This window comes from Haliaeetus albicilla, chromosome 2 (genome assembly GCF_947461875.1).
Source record: "Haliaeetus albicilla chromosome 2, bHalAlb1.1, whole genome shotgun sequence".
NCBI lineage: Eukaryota > Metazoa > Chordata > Aves > Accipitriformes > Accipitridae > Haliaeetus > Haliaeetus albicilla.
Window position 1 is genome coordinate 73,401,147 of NC_091484.1, and position 18,379 is coordinate 73,419,525.

The 18,379-nt window shown below is 41.9% G+C and overlaps 1 protein-coding gene across 2 annotated transcripts in view; it reads left to right on the forward strand.

The window, feature by feature from the left end:
• Nucleotides 1–18,379, forward strand: part of PRKAG2 (protein kinase AMP-activated non-catalytic subunit gamma 2) — a 225,368-nt gene that overhangs the window by 69,652 nt on the left and 137,337 nt on the right. For both annotated transcript variants that reach the window (XM_069778231.1, XM_069778234.1), the window contains exon 3: nt 10,042–10,321. In XM_069778231.1, coding sequence (XP_069634332.1) covers nt 10,042–10,321 — 280 coding nt within the window. The remainder of the gene's footprint in view (nt 1–10,041; nt 10,322–18,379) is intronic.

Below are 18,379 nucleotides of genomic sequence, written 5' to 3' on the forward strand. Positions count from 1 at the left end.
CACCTCCTTTTCCCAAAGAAAGGTGAGAAAGCTGCATGGATCTCAGTCATGAAGAAAAAAATACACCAAAGCTAATCTCGCTCATGTGTAGTATTACATGATATTGTTTAATGATTTGCACTTTACCATTTATGATTCCCCTGTTTTTCCTCTTACTGGTCTTGGGACTCTCTTTTGATGAGTGCTTGTCTTGGAAGAATTGGAAGAACATTTCAGTAGTTGCCCCTTTTTGCAGGCTTAGTAAATGCTGGGGTTTTTTCCCTAGACTTGGATCAATTGCTGCTTATGGAAGTGCAGCTAACTCTGGAATAACCATGCAACTAGGGCTTAACATCTGAAATTGCATTTTTAACTGACCTTTTTGACTGAATGTATAAGACCCAGAGTTTTTTTCTAACATAGTACTTGGAGCTCTGTTCAACATACACAACACAGTGGTAAGAAACGAGCTGGCAGTGCCCAACTTCTGATAAGAAACAGATCATCTAATAAAATCCATTGCCACACATCTCATCCTATATATCGTTTTCCTCAGTGTGAAGGATGGGATCTTTGCTGCTATTGAATAATGAGTAGCATTAGACTGCAGTATTTATTTAATTCTAAAAGTTTGCCAGTCACTACTGGGGCTACATAAAGAAGTCCCCAGGTTACTCTTCACTTTCAAGTGAGATGGTTTTTCTTTGTTCAAGTTTGAAATCACAGTATTGTGTGGAACTTTTGTATATTAAAAGCCAGTATTTCATCAGTAATGTGGCTTTTCCATTCACCATTCTTGTTGGAGACAGGCAATTCATCAGGGATGTCTCTCTTCCTGCACTTAACTCTTCTGTCGCCTGGGCTATAGATTAAGGTAGAGAAGAGTAGTTCATAACCCATCTGTCCAATCTGCCATTAATTTAATTCTCCTGTTCTTTGTGAAAGGCTTTTAGAAACTGAATTAACATTTTTCACAGAGATCTTCAGCACTTTACCATGCAAGTGTCTCTCAATCATTATCCTGTGATGACAATCCTCATGACATAGCTAGGAAACTCAAGTGCAGAACTATTTGTTCAGGTTCACATAGGAATTTTTTGGCAGGGGTGGGAATGTGACACACATTTCCTGAAGTTTAGCCTTAATCACTTCTCATTAACATGGCTACTATTATAAATGATGTATTCTTTCCTTTATGACCAATGGCAGGAAGGGGATAGGGATACTTTTCACCTTCCTCTGCTGAAGATGGAGAATGTAATATTCTGAAGACTCTTGCGTAGAAGTTCTTGGCGTGATGTGATGGAGAAAGGTAGCTCTTGAGCCTGTGGCAGGTATTCTGGCCCTTCTTATTGCCTGAAAAAATGCCTTAATACTTGTGCTGGTAGCTTTGTCTAAAACAACTGGTAATGCTGATTGCCCCATGCTCAAAGCTAGGACTCTCCAGAAATGGCTTGAATCCTCCTTGCAGAGAGACCTTAGAGGATCATTAAATATGGCAGTATAGACAACTAGGAGCTGAGAAGCAATTAGATTTACTGGATTTCCTTGGTCTGGGAAAAGACGGTGAAAGAGGGGCAGTTCAGAGACCTGGAAAATCATGAGTGATGTGGAGCGTCATTCAGAAAATAATTCTGGTACAGCGTGGCAGGGCAGCAGTCAAGGATGAGTGCCCCTCTGCACTCAAATGGCTCTATGAATTTTAGAGGTCTTAACACCTTGAATTTTTATAGATCTTTCATCTAAAATGTAGGTTAAAGGATAAGGTGTGGAAATTACAGGAAACTGATAGCCGTTGCTTTCAGCTGAAAGCCCAGGATTGTGAATGATTAGAGAGAAGAAAATGACACAAGGAGAAAATTGTCCATGGGGAGGCAGCTAGCAAATTATAGATGGATTAGGGAGGAGGAGGAGGAGGAAGAAAAGAAGTTTGAAGAATGATATTGATCCATTCCTTTATGGAAATAATAGAATTGTCATAAAAATATAGAATAAAGCTTGGAATAGAAGCGCGCGTTAAAAATTCTTTTCTCTACATGGGGAAAAAGCTGGTGAGATGTTTATCTTTGATGACAATGGTGACTCTGTCCTATTAATGACTTAAGTGTATTTAAAGCAGAAGATGCTAAAGCTAGACATTTTAAAATTAAATCCAAACAACTCTGATAAAACACCCTTGAATGAATTGGCAGACCTTTCTCTGACTAGTGCCGATTTTGAATAAATCTTGGAGCAGAGATGAAGTTCTGAAAGACTGCAAAAAAACCCAATTACTGTGTTAATATTTACAATGTTTGCAATTAGGGTAATTTACAGGTTTGTCAGTCTAACATTAGTCCTGGGCAAAACAATGAAATATCTAATGTTGAATAGTTAATGATGCTATTATAATAGACTAATTTGGATTGGAATGAATGGTAAACAGTTCTTATTGAACAAATGTGGGGAGTTAAATGAATTATAAATTTGGTTGGAAAATGTCATAGTATCGGTGTCATGTATATAAAAAAGTAGCACAAGACATTTTGATTTAAGAAACTGGAATGATACTGAATAAACATGGCGCCTATTAAATGAATAAAAACCTGGCTGATAAAACAAATTGAGACTCATCAGTGGAAAATTTTGTTTCTAGGCAGACAAAACATTCTGTTGCTACACTATATCATACTTTATCAGTGACTTGAAAGAAATACAGGCTCATTACTGATACAATTTGTAGTCCATACAAAAATGAGGGGCAAGAGAATAGTAAACTCTGAGCAGGGAACTCTCCAATGTCGAATGACCTGAATCACTTAAAACATATTTTGCAAACAAACAGTCCATCTCAGTTTGGCCAAACTGTGATCAGTTACACCTAGGAGGAAGTAATGCAGACTTTATTTTTGGGAAGTCTGTCATAAAGCCTTGATTAGATTTTGAGAATAGCTGTACGTAATCAGCTGTACATGGATTCTAGATGTGACACAGTGGTGAAAAGATTAGTTTGGTTTTTGGATGTACGAACAAAAGAATAGGGTGAAAAGTAGAGGGTTTGTTACAACTGTGTTTGGCACTGACTCGCAGTTCTGTTATCAGTAATGCAGGAAAGCGTTGATGAACTAGGATCAGAAAACATCCGAGGAGTGACTCCAATATTAAAGGACTTCAAGGAGCGCTTTATCCTGCTTCTGGTCCCAGCATTGTTTTTGTTTTGTTCAGTGACTCATGGGAACTGCACGAGCAACCCCTGGAACAGGGAGGAGAAGCAAAAAATATGCCATTTTTAGCCTCCCCTTCACTCCTTTTAATTTATTTTTTCCCAGTCTTTTAATTATCCATTTCTTTATGAGCAGTGAGGATGGGGAGCATGTCCTGGATGGTCCCACAGCCTTGGCATGGGGCACCTGCTGTGGATGCAGTGAGCCTCAGGGCAAAGGCACGTAGGACAACCACTGCACTGTCATGTGCATGGCTCCTTCCCACCCACTGCTTTAAAATAAATGCAATTAAGGTTTAGGAAGTGGACAGGGAGCCAGCCCTGCTTTCACCTTTCTTTAAACCTGCTTCTGCCTTTGAGCAGCCCTGCTCGCTGCTGGAAACCTTACCCCGACCATCCGTACAGCAATGCAGAGCTCTCGGAGCCTGCCAGAGCAGCCAGCCGCATCCCATTGTATTTTAATTTGGGAAAGTGTCATTGTACTTTAGTTTTGGGAAGTGACATCTCTGATCCTGTAAAATACGTTGTCATCTCAATTGTAACTGCTCATGCAGAACCAAGGGAACTAGTGGTGGTGAATGTGACCACATGGTGCCTGGAAGAGTAAGTCCTTCATTACCTTTCAGTCTAATGAAGTCAGCTCTTGTGTTTCTGTGAGCTCTTTTATTCCAGCAGCATGAAAGAATCATCCAATTAACTTTATCAAAGGGCTTTTTTATTGAGATTCAGTGGAAGGGCAGGAAACAAGTACAGACGTCTATCTGGTGTATCGTCTCTAATTGTGTTTACTGTCCCTGTCAAGGATGGTGGGAGGTGATTCCTTTTCTGTTACTTGCCTTTCAAAAAACTTTTTCAGTGAAGAGGCAAAATAGAGGTCAAATAACTCACTGTTGTAAAAGGAAACAGAACTCAAATGCTCCATAAATGTCCTAACTACTTGGTGTTGGAGAAAAAAGGAATGGAGCTTAGGAGTGTTTAATAACTTTTGCTTAAATTCAGAAGCATTTTGAAAGGCTGTTTAGCTTGAGCCCATTTGTATTCCAGACAGATTATTTTTTCTGACTGTTCTGAAAAATGAATCTAAATTCACCAGAAACTGAACCAGAGCCAGAGATTTTTCAGGGGGGGCGTCCTCTGGGGAAGGCTGCGTGCCCAAGAAAGGACCCGTTACTGGAGCACCCTGGCAGGGGAGCAGAGGACATGGGTGTGAAGAGGTGCGGTGGCAGGGACAAGGGCGATGCCTGGGTTTCCCTGGCTCCGACACAGCCTCTGCCTGTGCATGGTCAGGGTCTTCTCAGCAGAGCTTGTTCATTTTTCTGGGCACATCGCTTTGGCAGGACGCTTCTCTTCCCTGCAGTTAAGTGGTCCTGAAATTCTAGGTTGGGAGCAGAAATGGCTTCTTAGAGAGGACTTTATTTGGTAGAACAGAGGGATTAGATTTTCAGTACAAAGCATGGGAAAGAAAACGACAATATTGGGAAAATTTCTGCCTGTGAGTGAGAAGAGGCAGAACTGAGATAGTGTGTGGACAACAAGAGACTAGTTTGTGGTGAAGTATGAATAGTTTGGTCTCTTTGCATATTGGGTTGGGGATTACCATATGGTAGTGATTAAATGTAGTGCACTTTAATCTTTCCTGTAAAATAAGATGAAAAATCCTGAGTCAGGTAAGAAAATAGATGAAGGGAAAGATGGCAGCCTGGTATTGAAAGGATAGCTGTTGGGTGGAGGGACAAAACTGGCAGGGTTTCTCCAAGCTCAGTCCTCAGTCTTTGCTAGTAAGGCTGAGACAAAAAATAGAAGTATACTAACCAAATCTGTTGATGATGCAAAGAGAGGTGGTTTTTTCATCATAGGGAAGGACCTTATACAGGAAGACCTGAATGACCTTCAGGATGGATAAGTCTTAACAGCACAAGATACAAGGTTGTTCACTTGGGGTATGTCAACAGGAGCAATAAATAAAAGAGGTCAGGGAGTGTTCTCTTGGCCCAGAGATGAAGGGCTTGGACACAGTCCTGTTGCAGAGCTGAACTCTTGCACCCACTAGAGCAGGGTGGCCACGTGCAACCTGGGACTGTCCCTGGCTTGTGCTCTGTCCGAGCCCAGGCGGCACCTGAGGAGTGCTTACAGCACAGGCTAAATCCCTGTCAGATGGTGAGTGAGCAGGAAAGCTTTATGGACAAGTGCTCGATGGTTTGAGCCTCTTTCCAGCTGTTTTATTCACCAGTATGGGGTAGTCTGGGACTGGTAGTGGTTTATGTTGTGAATTTGTCATCTAGGAGTTTGTTGAAAATGAAGGTGTGGGTCTGCTGCTCCATCATAGGGTGGCTCTGAGCCATTAATGTGCGTAGCTAAGAGAAAGGAAGAAGGGATTAGGAAGAGAGAAAGATTCCCTCATCCAGGTGAAATGACAGGGGCCTCTTTCAGAATGCTATTTCTTGCGTTTAAATCTTCCAGAGCTGCCCAGCTTGGGGCAAGTGCCACAGTATCACTTTAAGTATCATTCCAAAAATTGAACATTAAGTCTGCTAGATGCCAAGCACTGCAAGATATGTCTCATTTTGTTGCTTTATTTTCAACAGTGGCTGGTTCTGGATGTATTTTAGAAACCTGTCTAAGATAATTTGGTGTATACAACAGAGCAAAGTCTCTCCCTGGTCCCCAGCTGAGGATCCTTTTGTGCTTTGAAGCATGAAAACTGGTAGTGTCTTAAAGCATTTTAGGATATATTTACTCAGTGCTATGTAAGGTAACCAGTTTAGCCTTGAACAAGCGAAGTCAGTTGCTAGAAACAGCACATCTGATGCAGCGTGGGGCTGTGCTTGGTTGCTTAACCTCACTGGGGAGCACACTGCTGAAGGCCGAGGGTAGGGTTGCACTGGCACTATTACCGAGCTGCCAGTTTAGCCCTATTCCCGCTGCACTGTTCTCTGCAGACATACAGTCAGGAGCTGACATTTCTCTCCAACATAACCAGTTTTAAGGTTTAAGAAGTCTAAGGTTAGGCATAGAGCTCAAAGATCCCATATATGATCTGCACAAAGTCAACACAGGGAATGTTTTTTTGTTGGTTGGTTGGTGGTTTGGTTTTTTTTAGTTAGGTGAACAGTCTTCATACTTAGAGGAGTTTTTCAATTTGTTTGATTAGACCTTATTTGTGCATTGACTTGTATTGTACTTCCATTGTGAGTTTGGATTCCTTATCTCCAAAGGCCAATTATCTGGTCAGGGTCAAATGAGCCATATCACCACATGCATTTATTAGGTGTGTTTCCTATTTATGCCCATTCTCACTGCTTTTCCTGGACCAACACAAACTGATGTACAAGGTTTATTAATGTGAGAAACCAGGGTGCAATACTTTTTTTTGCTGCTACAACTCAGCTGGAGGAATAGTTATCTTTCCAAAGCACACGTAGGAGTTTTGTGCCCACCTGCCTGTTGTAGCTTCAGGAAATGAGTCCAGAAAGCATGAAGAACAGGCTGATGATCCATCTAGCTGTGTAACCTGCCTCCAGCACCACTGCCAGAGTCGTCATACCGAATCTGCATAGGATGGTGGGATTTATTCTACAGCAGAAATTCTTCCACATTCCCAGCTGAAGTATGAAAATTAACATTGCCTTGTGACTTTTATATATGCTGTGATAACTGTTGTTGCTGCTGATTTTACTCATAGAAGCACCTAACCATCGTTTAAAATTCACAATCTATTAGCCTCAAATAATATTCTAAGAAAGCAGTCCTGTTGTAATTCCCAAAGCAAAATCACAGGTATTTATCCGCTTTGATGGTGGGTGTAACCTGTGTATAATTAACATGTGGAGCGGCTGGGGAAGAATTCGATGTAGTAATTTCCTTTAATTTAGTAGCATGCACATGTGTATTTAGCAGCGTGCCCCTGGTGCTCCAACAATTAGCTGATTCATCTGCCTGGTGTGATGGAGAGAAAGCAACTGGTTGTGATTGCAATAAATAAAAACATCCCGCTGCTTCTGCTCAGAACTTGAGAACAATTTGCTTTCATGTCTGAGTTGTGCGTACAAGGGAATACTGATGTTATTTGACAAATTGTTGCTTGACACTTTACATTTCTAGAATAGCTTTAGCGTGTGAGGATACCATAGTCTTTTAAAAGTGTCTCCTAGCAGTGTGTTGTTATAACCAACCAACCATGCAAAAAAGTTGACATGAAATATTAAGGGTGGCACCAGAATGACGTCCTTCTCTTGGCTTTACAAATGTCATAGCTTGTCACTTTAGGAAAAGCTATAATGAAATTGCCATCCTGGAAACAGTCCTAAGTTATAGTTCTAGTGGCAGATTTGTATTATGATTTAAATGAACTTGAAAATATTCTTACTCCCCAGTTGCAGGCAGTAGATTTGGCGACAGACCTCTAAATCACAATGCAAAAGGAGGTGCTGTTGCACTACTTGGTTGTTTCCTGAACTGTGTAGTTGTGAAGAGAATGACATATAAGTAGTCTCAGATGATTTACAGATGATATTTTAGTAAAGTTAATGAGCTTTTATGAAAAAGCTACCGCTTTGGGACTATTTACCCATGACAAAATTGCTATTTGTTTATTAATTTACTTATAGTGTAGTTATTATTCCAGGTATCAGTCAAGGGATTGTGCCCTATTATTCTTGATAAATACTCACCAGGAGAAGGTCTGTGTGCCAGAAGACTTAGAGTGGGAATAAAGGAGATACGGTCCTCATGGCAGAATAGATGTGTAATATGAAATGAGTTTTCAAGATTGCACACAGAATCCATGACAGAGCTGGGAGGCAAACGGGAGGCTCAGGCCATGGCATTAAGCTTGAAACACTATTTTTTTCTTCTCTGGTGGTTATTGTCAGAGTGTTTGGTACCCAGTGCTTCAGTTAGAATTGATTTATCCTTTCCAAAAATTTCTCCTTGAGGGCAAATGCTCCTCTAATTCTTCTGCAAAAGGTCAAGTACATTTTTGAGGTATTTTTGCCTATGTTGTCAAAAATAAGTGTGCAGGTACAAAAAGCGTTTGTGCATCCTGCCAGACATCTCTGTGCTGTGCAGAGGAGCACAGTGCAGAATTCAGTGGCTGTCCAAGGCTGTGCTGTGCCAGCACGTCTCTGTGCCCCTCTTAGTGACCCACACTGTTAGTGTCCCTCTCCAGACCACATGCCACTTGCCTTTTAAGTCAGAAACCTTCCCAAATGGGAGACCATGCTCTCTGCAGGCCCTTCTGCAATTCCCATGGAGCAGGACCCATTCCAGCTCTGTCCCATCCCGAGTGGAAAGAGGAGCTGGTCCAAAGTGCATATGCAGGAGACAGAAAGGATTATGAGACGTTGGATCCTGTGTTATGGAGGGAGCAGGTATTTGGCCATCGTGCTGCTCGTACATATTTCTACAAGTGATTTGGAGCTGTGGCTAAACGTTATTTTGAAAAGGGAGTTAATTGCATGTGTGTTTTAAACTCAGCTGACCATTTTTAGCTGGATTCGTATACACAAGCCCTTCACTGACCCAAAGGAAGGCATACGTACCTATGAGGCTTTCATTCATCTCTTCTTTCATCTAAGTCATCCTAATAAAAGATGCTATTTTTCCCTACAAAAACGCCCATACCTAACTAGACTGACCAGACTAGACACATCGAGTGACATCTTCACAGGCAGAAGTTGCTGTCTGCTCCATACCTCCTGGTTTGTGTTGTGTAATTGGGAAGAGAGGAGCAGGCGTGCAAAGGGCTGGAAACTCAGCGGCACGCTTGTCGTGGTTTAACTCCAGCCAGCAACTAGGAAGACAATTAACTCTATCCCAGCTGAAACCAGGACAACGCTACACCCATGGGCACATACACTGTGGCCTTTGCTTACACGTTCCCTGGAGACGTGAAACCCACCACTGCCTTTTGCCAGGAACAGAGCTCTTCATTCATGAGAAATGCCCCCAGCTAAAAAAGCAGCCTCATACCCACAGAAGTACTTTGTGCATCCAGAAGGAAATAAACCCTACATATAGCCCAGGCACAAGCAAATCCCACAGAGGCTTTGGGTCAGCTTCTGTTAATTGTATGTGGGGTTAATTTTATCTTTGCTCCTTTTCTTTGTTTGTTTTTCTGGATTTTTATCCCCTCCTTGCTGGGCAAGCCCGCACAGTGCAGTGCTGTGTTGTGCACAGATATTCAGGCTAGCTGGAAAGCCAGCACAGGTTCCAAAAGAGATACAGCTGTTAGAAAGGTCGTACCCAAGCTCGGGGACAGGGTAATTAGCAGGAATGTCATCGCTCTAAAATGGTTCCTCTATTTTGGGGACTGGACTTGCAATCCCACAGTTGTGGCTGTGGCTGGCATCGCAGAGACCTGTCAGGCACTTGGGAGCTTGTGTACTGTGCTGTGTCACATCATGCGATGGAGATTTAAGTACTGTAGAAGGGTGCTTAAATTTGGGAGGAAGACTTTGGAGCACTGTGTTTCCTTAATGGTGATCATTCATTGCCTTAAATAAATTCATTGCCAGTCATGTTTCAGTTGTCCAGGGAAGGAAGAGGGATGTATGGCAAATAAAAGTAAAGAAAATCCCGCATTATATGTGTGATAATAAAATGTATGCACACATGTTGAAATTTTTTGTGAAATTCAGCGTGTCCTTAAGAACAAAGGGCAGCATGGAGCCCAGAGGTGGCACACATGCATCTGCGTGTCAGTGGAGGCAGGCGCTGGGGAAGGTGAGGTCTGGCTAATTCACCACCTGAATAAACAGGATTTGACTGTATTGAGACAAGTTCAGAGATCCTGATAGCCTGAGCTGAACTGAATTAATGGTGATTTTTTTCTTTTTTCTTCCTTTTTCTCTCCTCCTCAGGTGGAAGAAAGCTACTCTGCAGGAAGTCCGTCAAAAGGCCTTTTCTCAAAAGGGCTCCAGAACCGACCTTCCAGCCCTGTTTCTGCCCCTGTGAGGTCCAAACATAGCCCCGGCTCACCCAAAACAGTGTTCCCCTTCCCCTACCAGGAGTCTCCCCCACGCTCCCCACGCCGAATGAGCTTCAGTGGGATCTTCAGGTCCTCCTCCAAAGAGTCCTCCCCCAATTCTAACCCGTCTACCTCTCCTGGGGGCATCAAGTTTTTCTCCAGATCAAGAAAAAGTAAGAAATTGCTCATGTTATTTCAGGAAGATACACGGTACCTCTGGGCTTGGCCCATACTTTACCTGCGGTAGTGAAGTAAGTGCAGATGAGGCATGTGCTAATTGTTCATTATCGCTTTCACTGACCATGTATTTTGGGTTTCTGACATGCTGGCCATTAGGGTATGACCTCTGCAGGGCCATGGATACCTACGCAAGGCTGAGGAGGGAAATCACGCTTCAAAGCTTTGCTTAGAAATCCTGTATCCATGTTAGTGGGAGTTTTCTGGGTGGTTTCACTGAGGCTGGTTGGACGTCAGCACCAGGACTTGAGAACAGCTGGAGATGTTCATGGGGTTTGTGGTGGAAATGGGCACAGAAAGGATGTCATCTTGGGAGCTAAGAGAGACTCACTTTTGTAGATTCTGTAGAGAATTTCAGGTGGTTTTTTAATTGATATTTCTTTGCCCTGCTGTAGGAGGGGAAAGAGACTTTTACTGGATAGAAGTAAATGGTATGTGTTTCCAATCAAATGACCATTAAGGGAGTGTTTGAGCTCCTCTGTCAGAATATGAAAGGCATCGTAGACCTCCATGGTTCAGAGCACTTGCCTGCTTTGTATTGGGCACAAATTTTACCTCTTCAGCAGCCCGTGGGCTAACACACCATTAAGACTCAGAAATAAGCAGGGTTCAGAAAAGGCTTTGATTTTAAAACTTTCTTGCTGAATAAAGGTTCCCAGTGCTGGTCTATAAACCAAATCTGGTCTACCCAAGGGGTTAGTGGCTATAGGAAGGGGACAGAGTTACAGGGGAAAGAGAGGAATAATATTTTGCCACTGAGGGTGCTGGATTGTCAGACCACAGCGAGTTTTTCTTCTGTGAGCAGAAGAAATAACTCAATGATAAATTGTTGTCAAATCTTCTGTGACAACATAGGTACAGATTAAGTGATGCGTATATCTACGTTTGGCTATATGTTTCCTGCAACGTACTGATAGCTTTCAGTGACTTTTAAATAGTATAGAGGGACCTTCTTGTTTTTCTTCATCAGAGTTTCTCTTCAAAACGTTGGGTTTAGTCAGAACAAGTAATTTCATAGTGACGTTTGTGCACAAGAACACAGCTATACAAACCCATATAGGATTTTTCTTTATGCTTATCAGAAGTTCTGCTGCAGCTTAAATGAAATGACATCTTTTCCAGTCCTTGCCTCTCTCTAAAACACCTTCAGGAGTTTGAAAGTAGCAGAGTCAGTGTTTCTGAAGGACTCCAAGTAGACCCCAAGCATCATTTCTATTCAAGGACATTTGTTCTTCTCTGCTTTAAAGTTCAAGTAGGCTTTTTATGCTCCCCTCTTTTTCAAGCCTCACAAAAATTGACACTCATTTAGGTCCATAGGTTTAAATATTGCATAGGCAATATGCCGCTGATTGAGTACGCAGAGAAGGGCTCACTGCTGCGTGAATAACGGCAATATACACTGCATAGCAAAGCCATCTTGTGACTTTTTAAGGGAGTTATCCAAGTAAATAGCACTGTTTAAGTCCTAGCTAGGTACAACAGAATATTAAATAAAGGAATCTTCCAGTAGTCAGCAAAATCCTTTTGATAAGGTCACATCACTGTCGCAGGAACAGGCTTGGAACAGGGCCACACTATTTTTGAGCTAACAGAAGATACCCATGACCCTGCTGCTCCAAAGAGGGTTGCAGGAATTGCGCTGGGCTTGGGTGTTCATGGTCTTTTGTTTTTCAGGCAGGAGGGACAACATCTTGGAAATGGTGTGATGATTAAAATTGCTGTTTAAATTGATAACTCTTTCCATTCTGCAGCTTTTTGCAGAACAGAGCATTTCTTTCCAGGTGCTTTCACATCATTTAGCTCTCTTACAGAGAGACTAATGCAGATACATACCCTTCACTACCACATTAAAGTTTATTTTATTCAGAATGTGTTAAACAGGGATCGGTAATGAATTATGCTCTTAGGGTTTACTATATTTAATTAAATTTTACTGAGTTTTATTTAAGAAAACCTTTTCAGGACTTCAGGAAATGTGTGGATTAGCATTTCTGTCATATTATGTAGTTTTTCACAAGCAAAAGTTTTGCATTCTGGTACTTTGCAAATAAAGAATAACCCTATGTACTACAAAACACTAAGTTAATTGGTTACGTCCCACTCAAAACAAAGTCTCTGTGGCTTGAACAGCGTTACCTCAGTGACAAGACTTCTCAGACACTCCTCAGACCAGCTACCTCAGACCTTTGCACAGACACTGTTTTGAAGAGCCCTGAGAAGAGCTAAACCAGCATGTGATTCCACATTTCTGAAGGTGCATAGATGCTTCACTGCTCAAAATTGTCACAGCCTACGTGATTAAAATCCCGTTTTCCCAAGCAGCTTGGGATACCTGTGTTAAAAGTGAATGGGACATAGGTTGCTTTGTCAGCTCTGAAACTGTGAGTGCATTGAAATCAGATGGCCTTGCCATGCTTGCCTGCCTTTACATCCCTTCTGGTGCTGGTTTAATAGTATTAAAATGAAAATTACTTGTGTGCTGGGCTGCACTGGGAGGACTATCACCAGCAGGTCAAGGGAAGTCATCCTCCTCCTCTGCTCAGCACCAGTGAGACACATCTGCAGTGCTGGGTCCCGTTCTGGCTCCCCAGTACAAAAGAGACAGGGTCATACTGGTCCAGCAAAGGGCCACTACATTGGTCAGGGATTGGGGCATGTGATATGAGGGGAAGAAGAAGAAGGAGGAGAAGATTTATATCAAATCTGTATTTTATCCAGGCAATCTGCAATTAAAAAAAAAAGCACCAGATAAAAGTTCACAGGGGCTTAGGGTTTTTTTTGTCCCCCACTTTATCTGAAATGAGTCTGTGCTGCACTCCTTTCCCTATCATCATGGAGCAGTATGGGGGGGAAGTATATGCAGCCTTTGTTTTAAATAACATAGCCCATCTTCTCTCCACTTCCTCCTCCCACACATTGTTCAAAACACAGACTAACCTGTTACTCCGCATATTCCTTGTTTTTCTTGGAAGCAACTTATTCCTAGCTTGTTTTCATTTTAAAGGCTATGTGTGGTATTTGCAGCCCTTTCCTTCCCATATAGTTGCTCTTTTCCCAGCTAAGTTATTTTGCCTTCTGAATATACGCAGTTTAGGAAGGGCATTAATGGTTAGGGTAGGACAATATTAAAACAGAAAGTGATTTGCAGACGTGAGGCTTAAAACATTTTCCACGTAAGGCTGGGAGTTTAAACCTTTTGCTCATCTTTAATATTTTATCACTTGTTTTGGCAATAGCCAAAAGCTCATCTTTGTGACTTTTCCCTCTGGTTACCCCAGTTCAGCATCTGGTCATAACCCCACGGCTCTGATCTGACAAAAGATTGCCCTTGAAAGGAAAAACACCTTCCCACAACATGTACTTGGCTGCCAGCCACTTAAGGTATTTTGTAAGTACAGCTTTGAAACAGTAAACTACTGGTTGGGACTTCGCGTCCAGCTTCCCACCTTTGAAAAGGCAACAAATCCACCTCGGCCCCCTCTGGAAGAGGCTCTGCGGGGACATTTTTGGGTGAGGTATGTGCTTGGCCATTGGTGCAGCCCCTTCAGTTCGGGAAGTTCACCACAGAAAAATCCAAGACAGCTCTTCGCGTGCTGGGTTTCTGTATGAGTGCTTGGAAATTTAATTCTCGGCTTTTGAATTTCTTTTTTGTCTGAGAATCTTTTTGCAACAGCACTGTTAGACTGACAATGGAAAACTGAATATGGATTTGGGGTGAATTAAGCTTGGCTGTGAGGTGGTGCAGATGACTTGCTGATGCTGCTCCCCCACACTATGAAGCTTGGTAGATGCAGTCCCACCCAGCGCTGCCCACCTTACACCTCCCAAAGCCAGGTGCCTTCTGCAAGCGGAGACTTGGGTCTATGAGATGTGGAGCTCAATACCTGGGTTTTACCCATCAGTATAGGCACATGAGCAGCCGTGGAACACTGAACAATTACATTTTAATTATTTGTAGACAATTAGATATGAAAAAATGAGTAAATTGGAGTTTTCTAGTTTTAGAATAGCACTTGTGACCTGTAGCTGGCAGGACGCTTCTGCAGAAGCTGACATTGATTTCCTAGATGTTTTTCAGGGACAGCAGGAACAAAGTATGAGTGAAGAGGTACAAGCTGATGTTTGAGGTGCTGTGAAAAGTGACTTCAAAATTGGCAGCCTTGTGGAACTGCTTCCGAGTTTGCCTTAGGTTTGCTCAAAACTGCATGAACTGCTCTCCCGAGGAACAGCTCGGGACCTGATGCTTTAAGATATTATTGACTCTTGTCTGTGAAGGGAGTGCATTTCTCTTGTGTACAAATTTACGTGAGAAAGTATAATGCTAAGAGAAAGAAGAAGTGGCACAAATCTACTCTCAGTAAAGCAAACTGAGGTGATCCAAAGTAAATGCAGGAGGATGAACCACACTGGGGGAAAACACAATTCAGATTACACTTTTCTTGCATGAGCTCTCCCTTCAGAGCCAATACGTATACAAATAAATGAGGAGAGCTTTATTTTACCGAGTGGAAATTAGGGAGCTACCCCTGCAGAGAGGCTAAAATCAAGTACCCTGAATATTTTATTAAAAGTAGATGGTTGTATGAAATATAAGTCATTAAAATGTAGCTTTTTCCCTGGGGGTGAATGCCTCATTTGAAGGACAGCAGGGCATTTTCCAGTCCTGCTCCCCCCCCCCCCCAAAACATCAGTTCAAGTAACAGCAATACTCATGACACATTGATGGTGCTGCCAGTTTTAACAGCAAAGGAAATCAATTAAAAGGTTTCAATTGACCTAAAGCTTTGAATTGCAGTGGGTGGGATCAAAAGATAAATTTAGCTCAGAAGTAAAGGTTGTTTATGAACTTCGAATCGAAAATTAAGCAGCTTTCAAACACCTTGAAGCGGGTGGTCAGATTTGAATCACAGTGAATTTGCACTATATTTGAGGAAGGAAATGTTTTTCAAGATAAAGTTTTATTTTTCTGTTGTCTTTTAGTAATTTTTCTCCTTCTAAAATTCAATATTATTAACTGTGGTGCTCCAAAATAATCCATAAGGAGGGCTCTGGTGCTCCAGTAACAAAGGACCAGAGAGTATTTTTTTCAGAAGACTGTGAAATGCCATACAGAGAGGTTGTCATATTTTATTCATTCTAATAATTTATTTTCTTGGAGAACATCTTGTGGTTAGACTATGCCCTCTCTAAGAAAAGCTTATGACTGTACTAATTTTTACCCATAGATGGAGCAAGTAGCTCTTATTTGCAATAGCCCAGGGAAGAAATGGGGGAAACTCTGCAAGGTTTCATGTTGCCACATTCAGCTCTGCTCCCCTGAAGGCCTTCTAAGTGTGGCTGATCTGTGCTAAAACTTTTCTTCAAGCTTTATGCTGAAATTCATTTCCCCCCAAGATTTTACTCCATATTTATGACATTTAGGTAACAATTTGCAGTGGAGTTTAGTCTGAGACAGGCTGTTGTGGAGGGTCAGCAGCCAGGCGGAGGCATTTCATTTACCATTGGCTCAAGCTATTTCCCACCATTACTCTTTAGAAATACCTTTCCATGACACTCAGTGCCATGTGATGGGATGTCTTTCCTCATGCCAGTTGCTGGAGTCTATATTTGGATTTTTCTTTGTTAAATCAACAGATTCATCCCATAGTCTTGGACACTCTCAGCCTTCGGACCACAACTGTAGAGAACAATCAACTATAACCTGCATCAGGACGCCAAATAGCTGAGGCCACTTCCATCTTCAATTTTTCATCTGTGTTCACAGTCTGCCTTCTGAACGGGCAGGCGGGTGGGATGCCAGAGGGAAAGGCCATGAGGCAGCTTTGATCTGTGGCTGTGACTACCCTCGTGATGCAGGACGAGAGGAGCAGGTTGGGGAAGGATGGGGCTGCTCTGTCCAGGTTCACCTTGGGAGGGTGGCGTAGGCTCTTCCACCATCATCCCATAAAACATAGGATAGGAGCAGAACCATTTCATTTGTCTTGCTCTATTTTCCAGTACTGCTGTGCAAAAACATCTAATGATAATTTTTCAAGCTTACTTTGTCCACAAAGGCAGACAGGGGGACCGACACTGTTCCTTTCGGTCTCATCTACACTAGAAAAATTACTTTTTGCAGACAGCATGTGTCAGCATGGCTGCAGCCGAGCTGATACCACACACAGCTTTGTATGACCAAAGACCAGCCACATTCAGCACCATTTCTCCTGCCAGTTACTGACATCTGCTGTCAGCAGCAGATGATTCTTCTGGCTAAAACGTGCCTATGATGATTGGTCTTAGTTTATTTGGAGATATCTTTCAATGCACTCCCCTTTTCACCTTAGTTTCCCATGGTCAGTGTTATCTGCATAGGTGGAGTACATTCAGTATGCTTTTATATTCTTTACTACTCTTTCTAGGCTAAAGGATTTTTCAGACTATCTTCAAATTGCTAATGATTTAGAAGCAATGATGAAAAAAAAAAAGGAAGTTTTTCAGTTTCTAACTTTCATCTGTAGGGTATGGGACAGACCTGTGACCAGATTCATTCCCATCTTCTATCTCTATCCTGGGGTTTAAACTATAGAACATGCTATAAATGATCACACTTTAAAATAATAACCAAGTTATTATTTCTTGTGATGTATAGACAAGACCTTAGTTTTATATTTGCTCTTTTAGACTGCTGCTGGCATGCAGGGGAAATTGAAACTACAGTTTGAACATCTCTAAAGGCTGATGAACCCTGCTGACCTTTCACTGCTGGTCTTCTTTGTGTCCTTTGATAAGAGAGGTCTGCAGGGCAGTGCTCATGTGCAGGTGACTGTTCCACCACAGGTAGTAATGTAAGCAACAGTAAAACTAAAGAGTTTTGAAGTCTCAAGCTGTCTAATCACAGGAAATCATTTGGAAATGAGTTGTGGGGGATTTTTTTGTCGTTGTGAGTTTTGTTTTTTTTTTTAACTATCTGTAGTTTAAAAATCCAGGAATACATGTAGGAGATTTTCAAACATATTTATGTGTCCATTTTCCACTTAGAGCAATCATTTCAGAAATTTTTCCCCAAGCAAGTATTTGGTTTTAATTGCTGGAGAATTTGTGTTTATTTTAGTGGGTTTATTCACAAATTTAATGTTAAGTACATTGCTTTATCTGAATCTTAGTGAATGCTTGTCATGATCCCGTTGAAAATGCATTGTGTATCCAAGCTCTTTTGATATGTTGTTAGTCTGAAGTATTATTAATCACTCAAAGTATCAGATCCAAGCTTTACAGATATCATGGGTTCTCAGCTTCTTAGATAAAGTCCATGGAAAGTACCTCAAAAATGGGCTGAATAAATGTGATAAATGTCGAATCAATTGGTTTTCTGATCTGGAAAAAATATGGAATGAAAGAACCTGATCACAAGGCAGAAGAATGCATAGTTTGGGGAATATAGTATATGAAGTAGAGTAAGTAAAGTACAGTCAAATCCCAGGCTCAGTCCAGCAGCCTGTAGCTCTTATGTAGCCCTTGTTGGGTCAGTGTGAGTTTTGAGGCAAAGTCTTCAACTCATGTCAGAAAATGGATCTTGGGCCTAATTTTTGGACACTGACCTATGAATAGTTCCCATCCATCAGAACCTGTAAAGAAATTCTTTTGATAATATGTGTATTGGGAGCCACTAACTGTTATTGCAGGTGCTTTGATAATCCAGCAAAGCTTCTGACCAGCTTCCCTGGCACAGTGTGGGAGATACTGAATGAAGTATGACACCATGCAAAGGACCCAGTTCAGGTTCATAAAAGCATTTTATTACTCACAAGCACACACATGCATGTTAGCTGGAGGTCCATGCTCCCCAAAGTTTGCACCATTTTTGGATTTGCAGGATGGGGGTTGTAAAATGCTCAAAAGCCCATTTTGTGCTGTGCCAGCCGGTGTATGAAATGGTTTGTGCTGCTAAGTGGGTGTGTGTGGATGCTCTGCAAAGTAAAGTGCAAAGGATGGGGCAGCGAGCTGAGGATTCA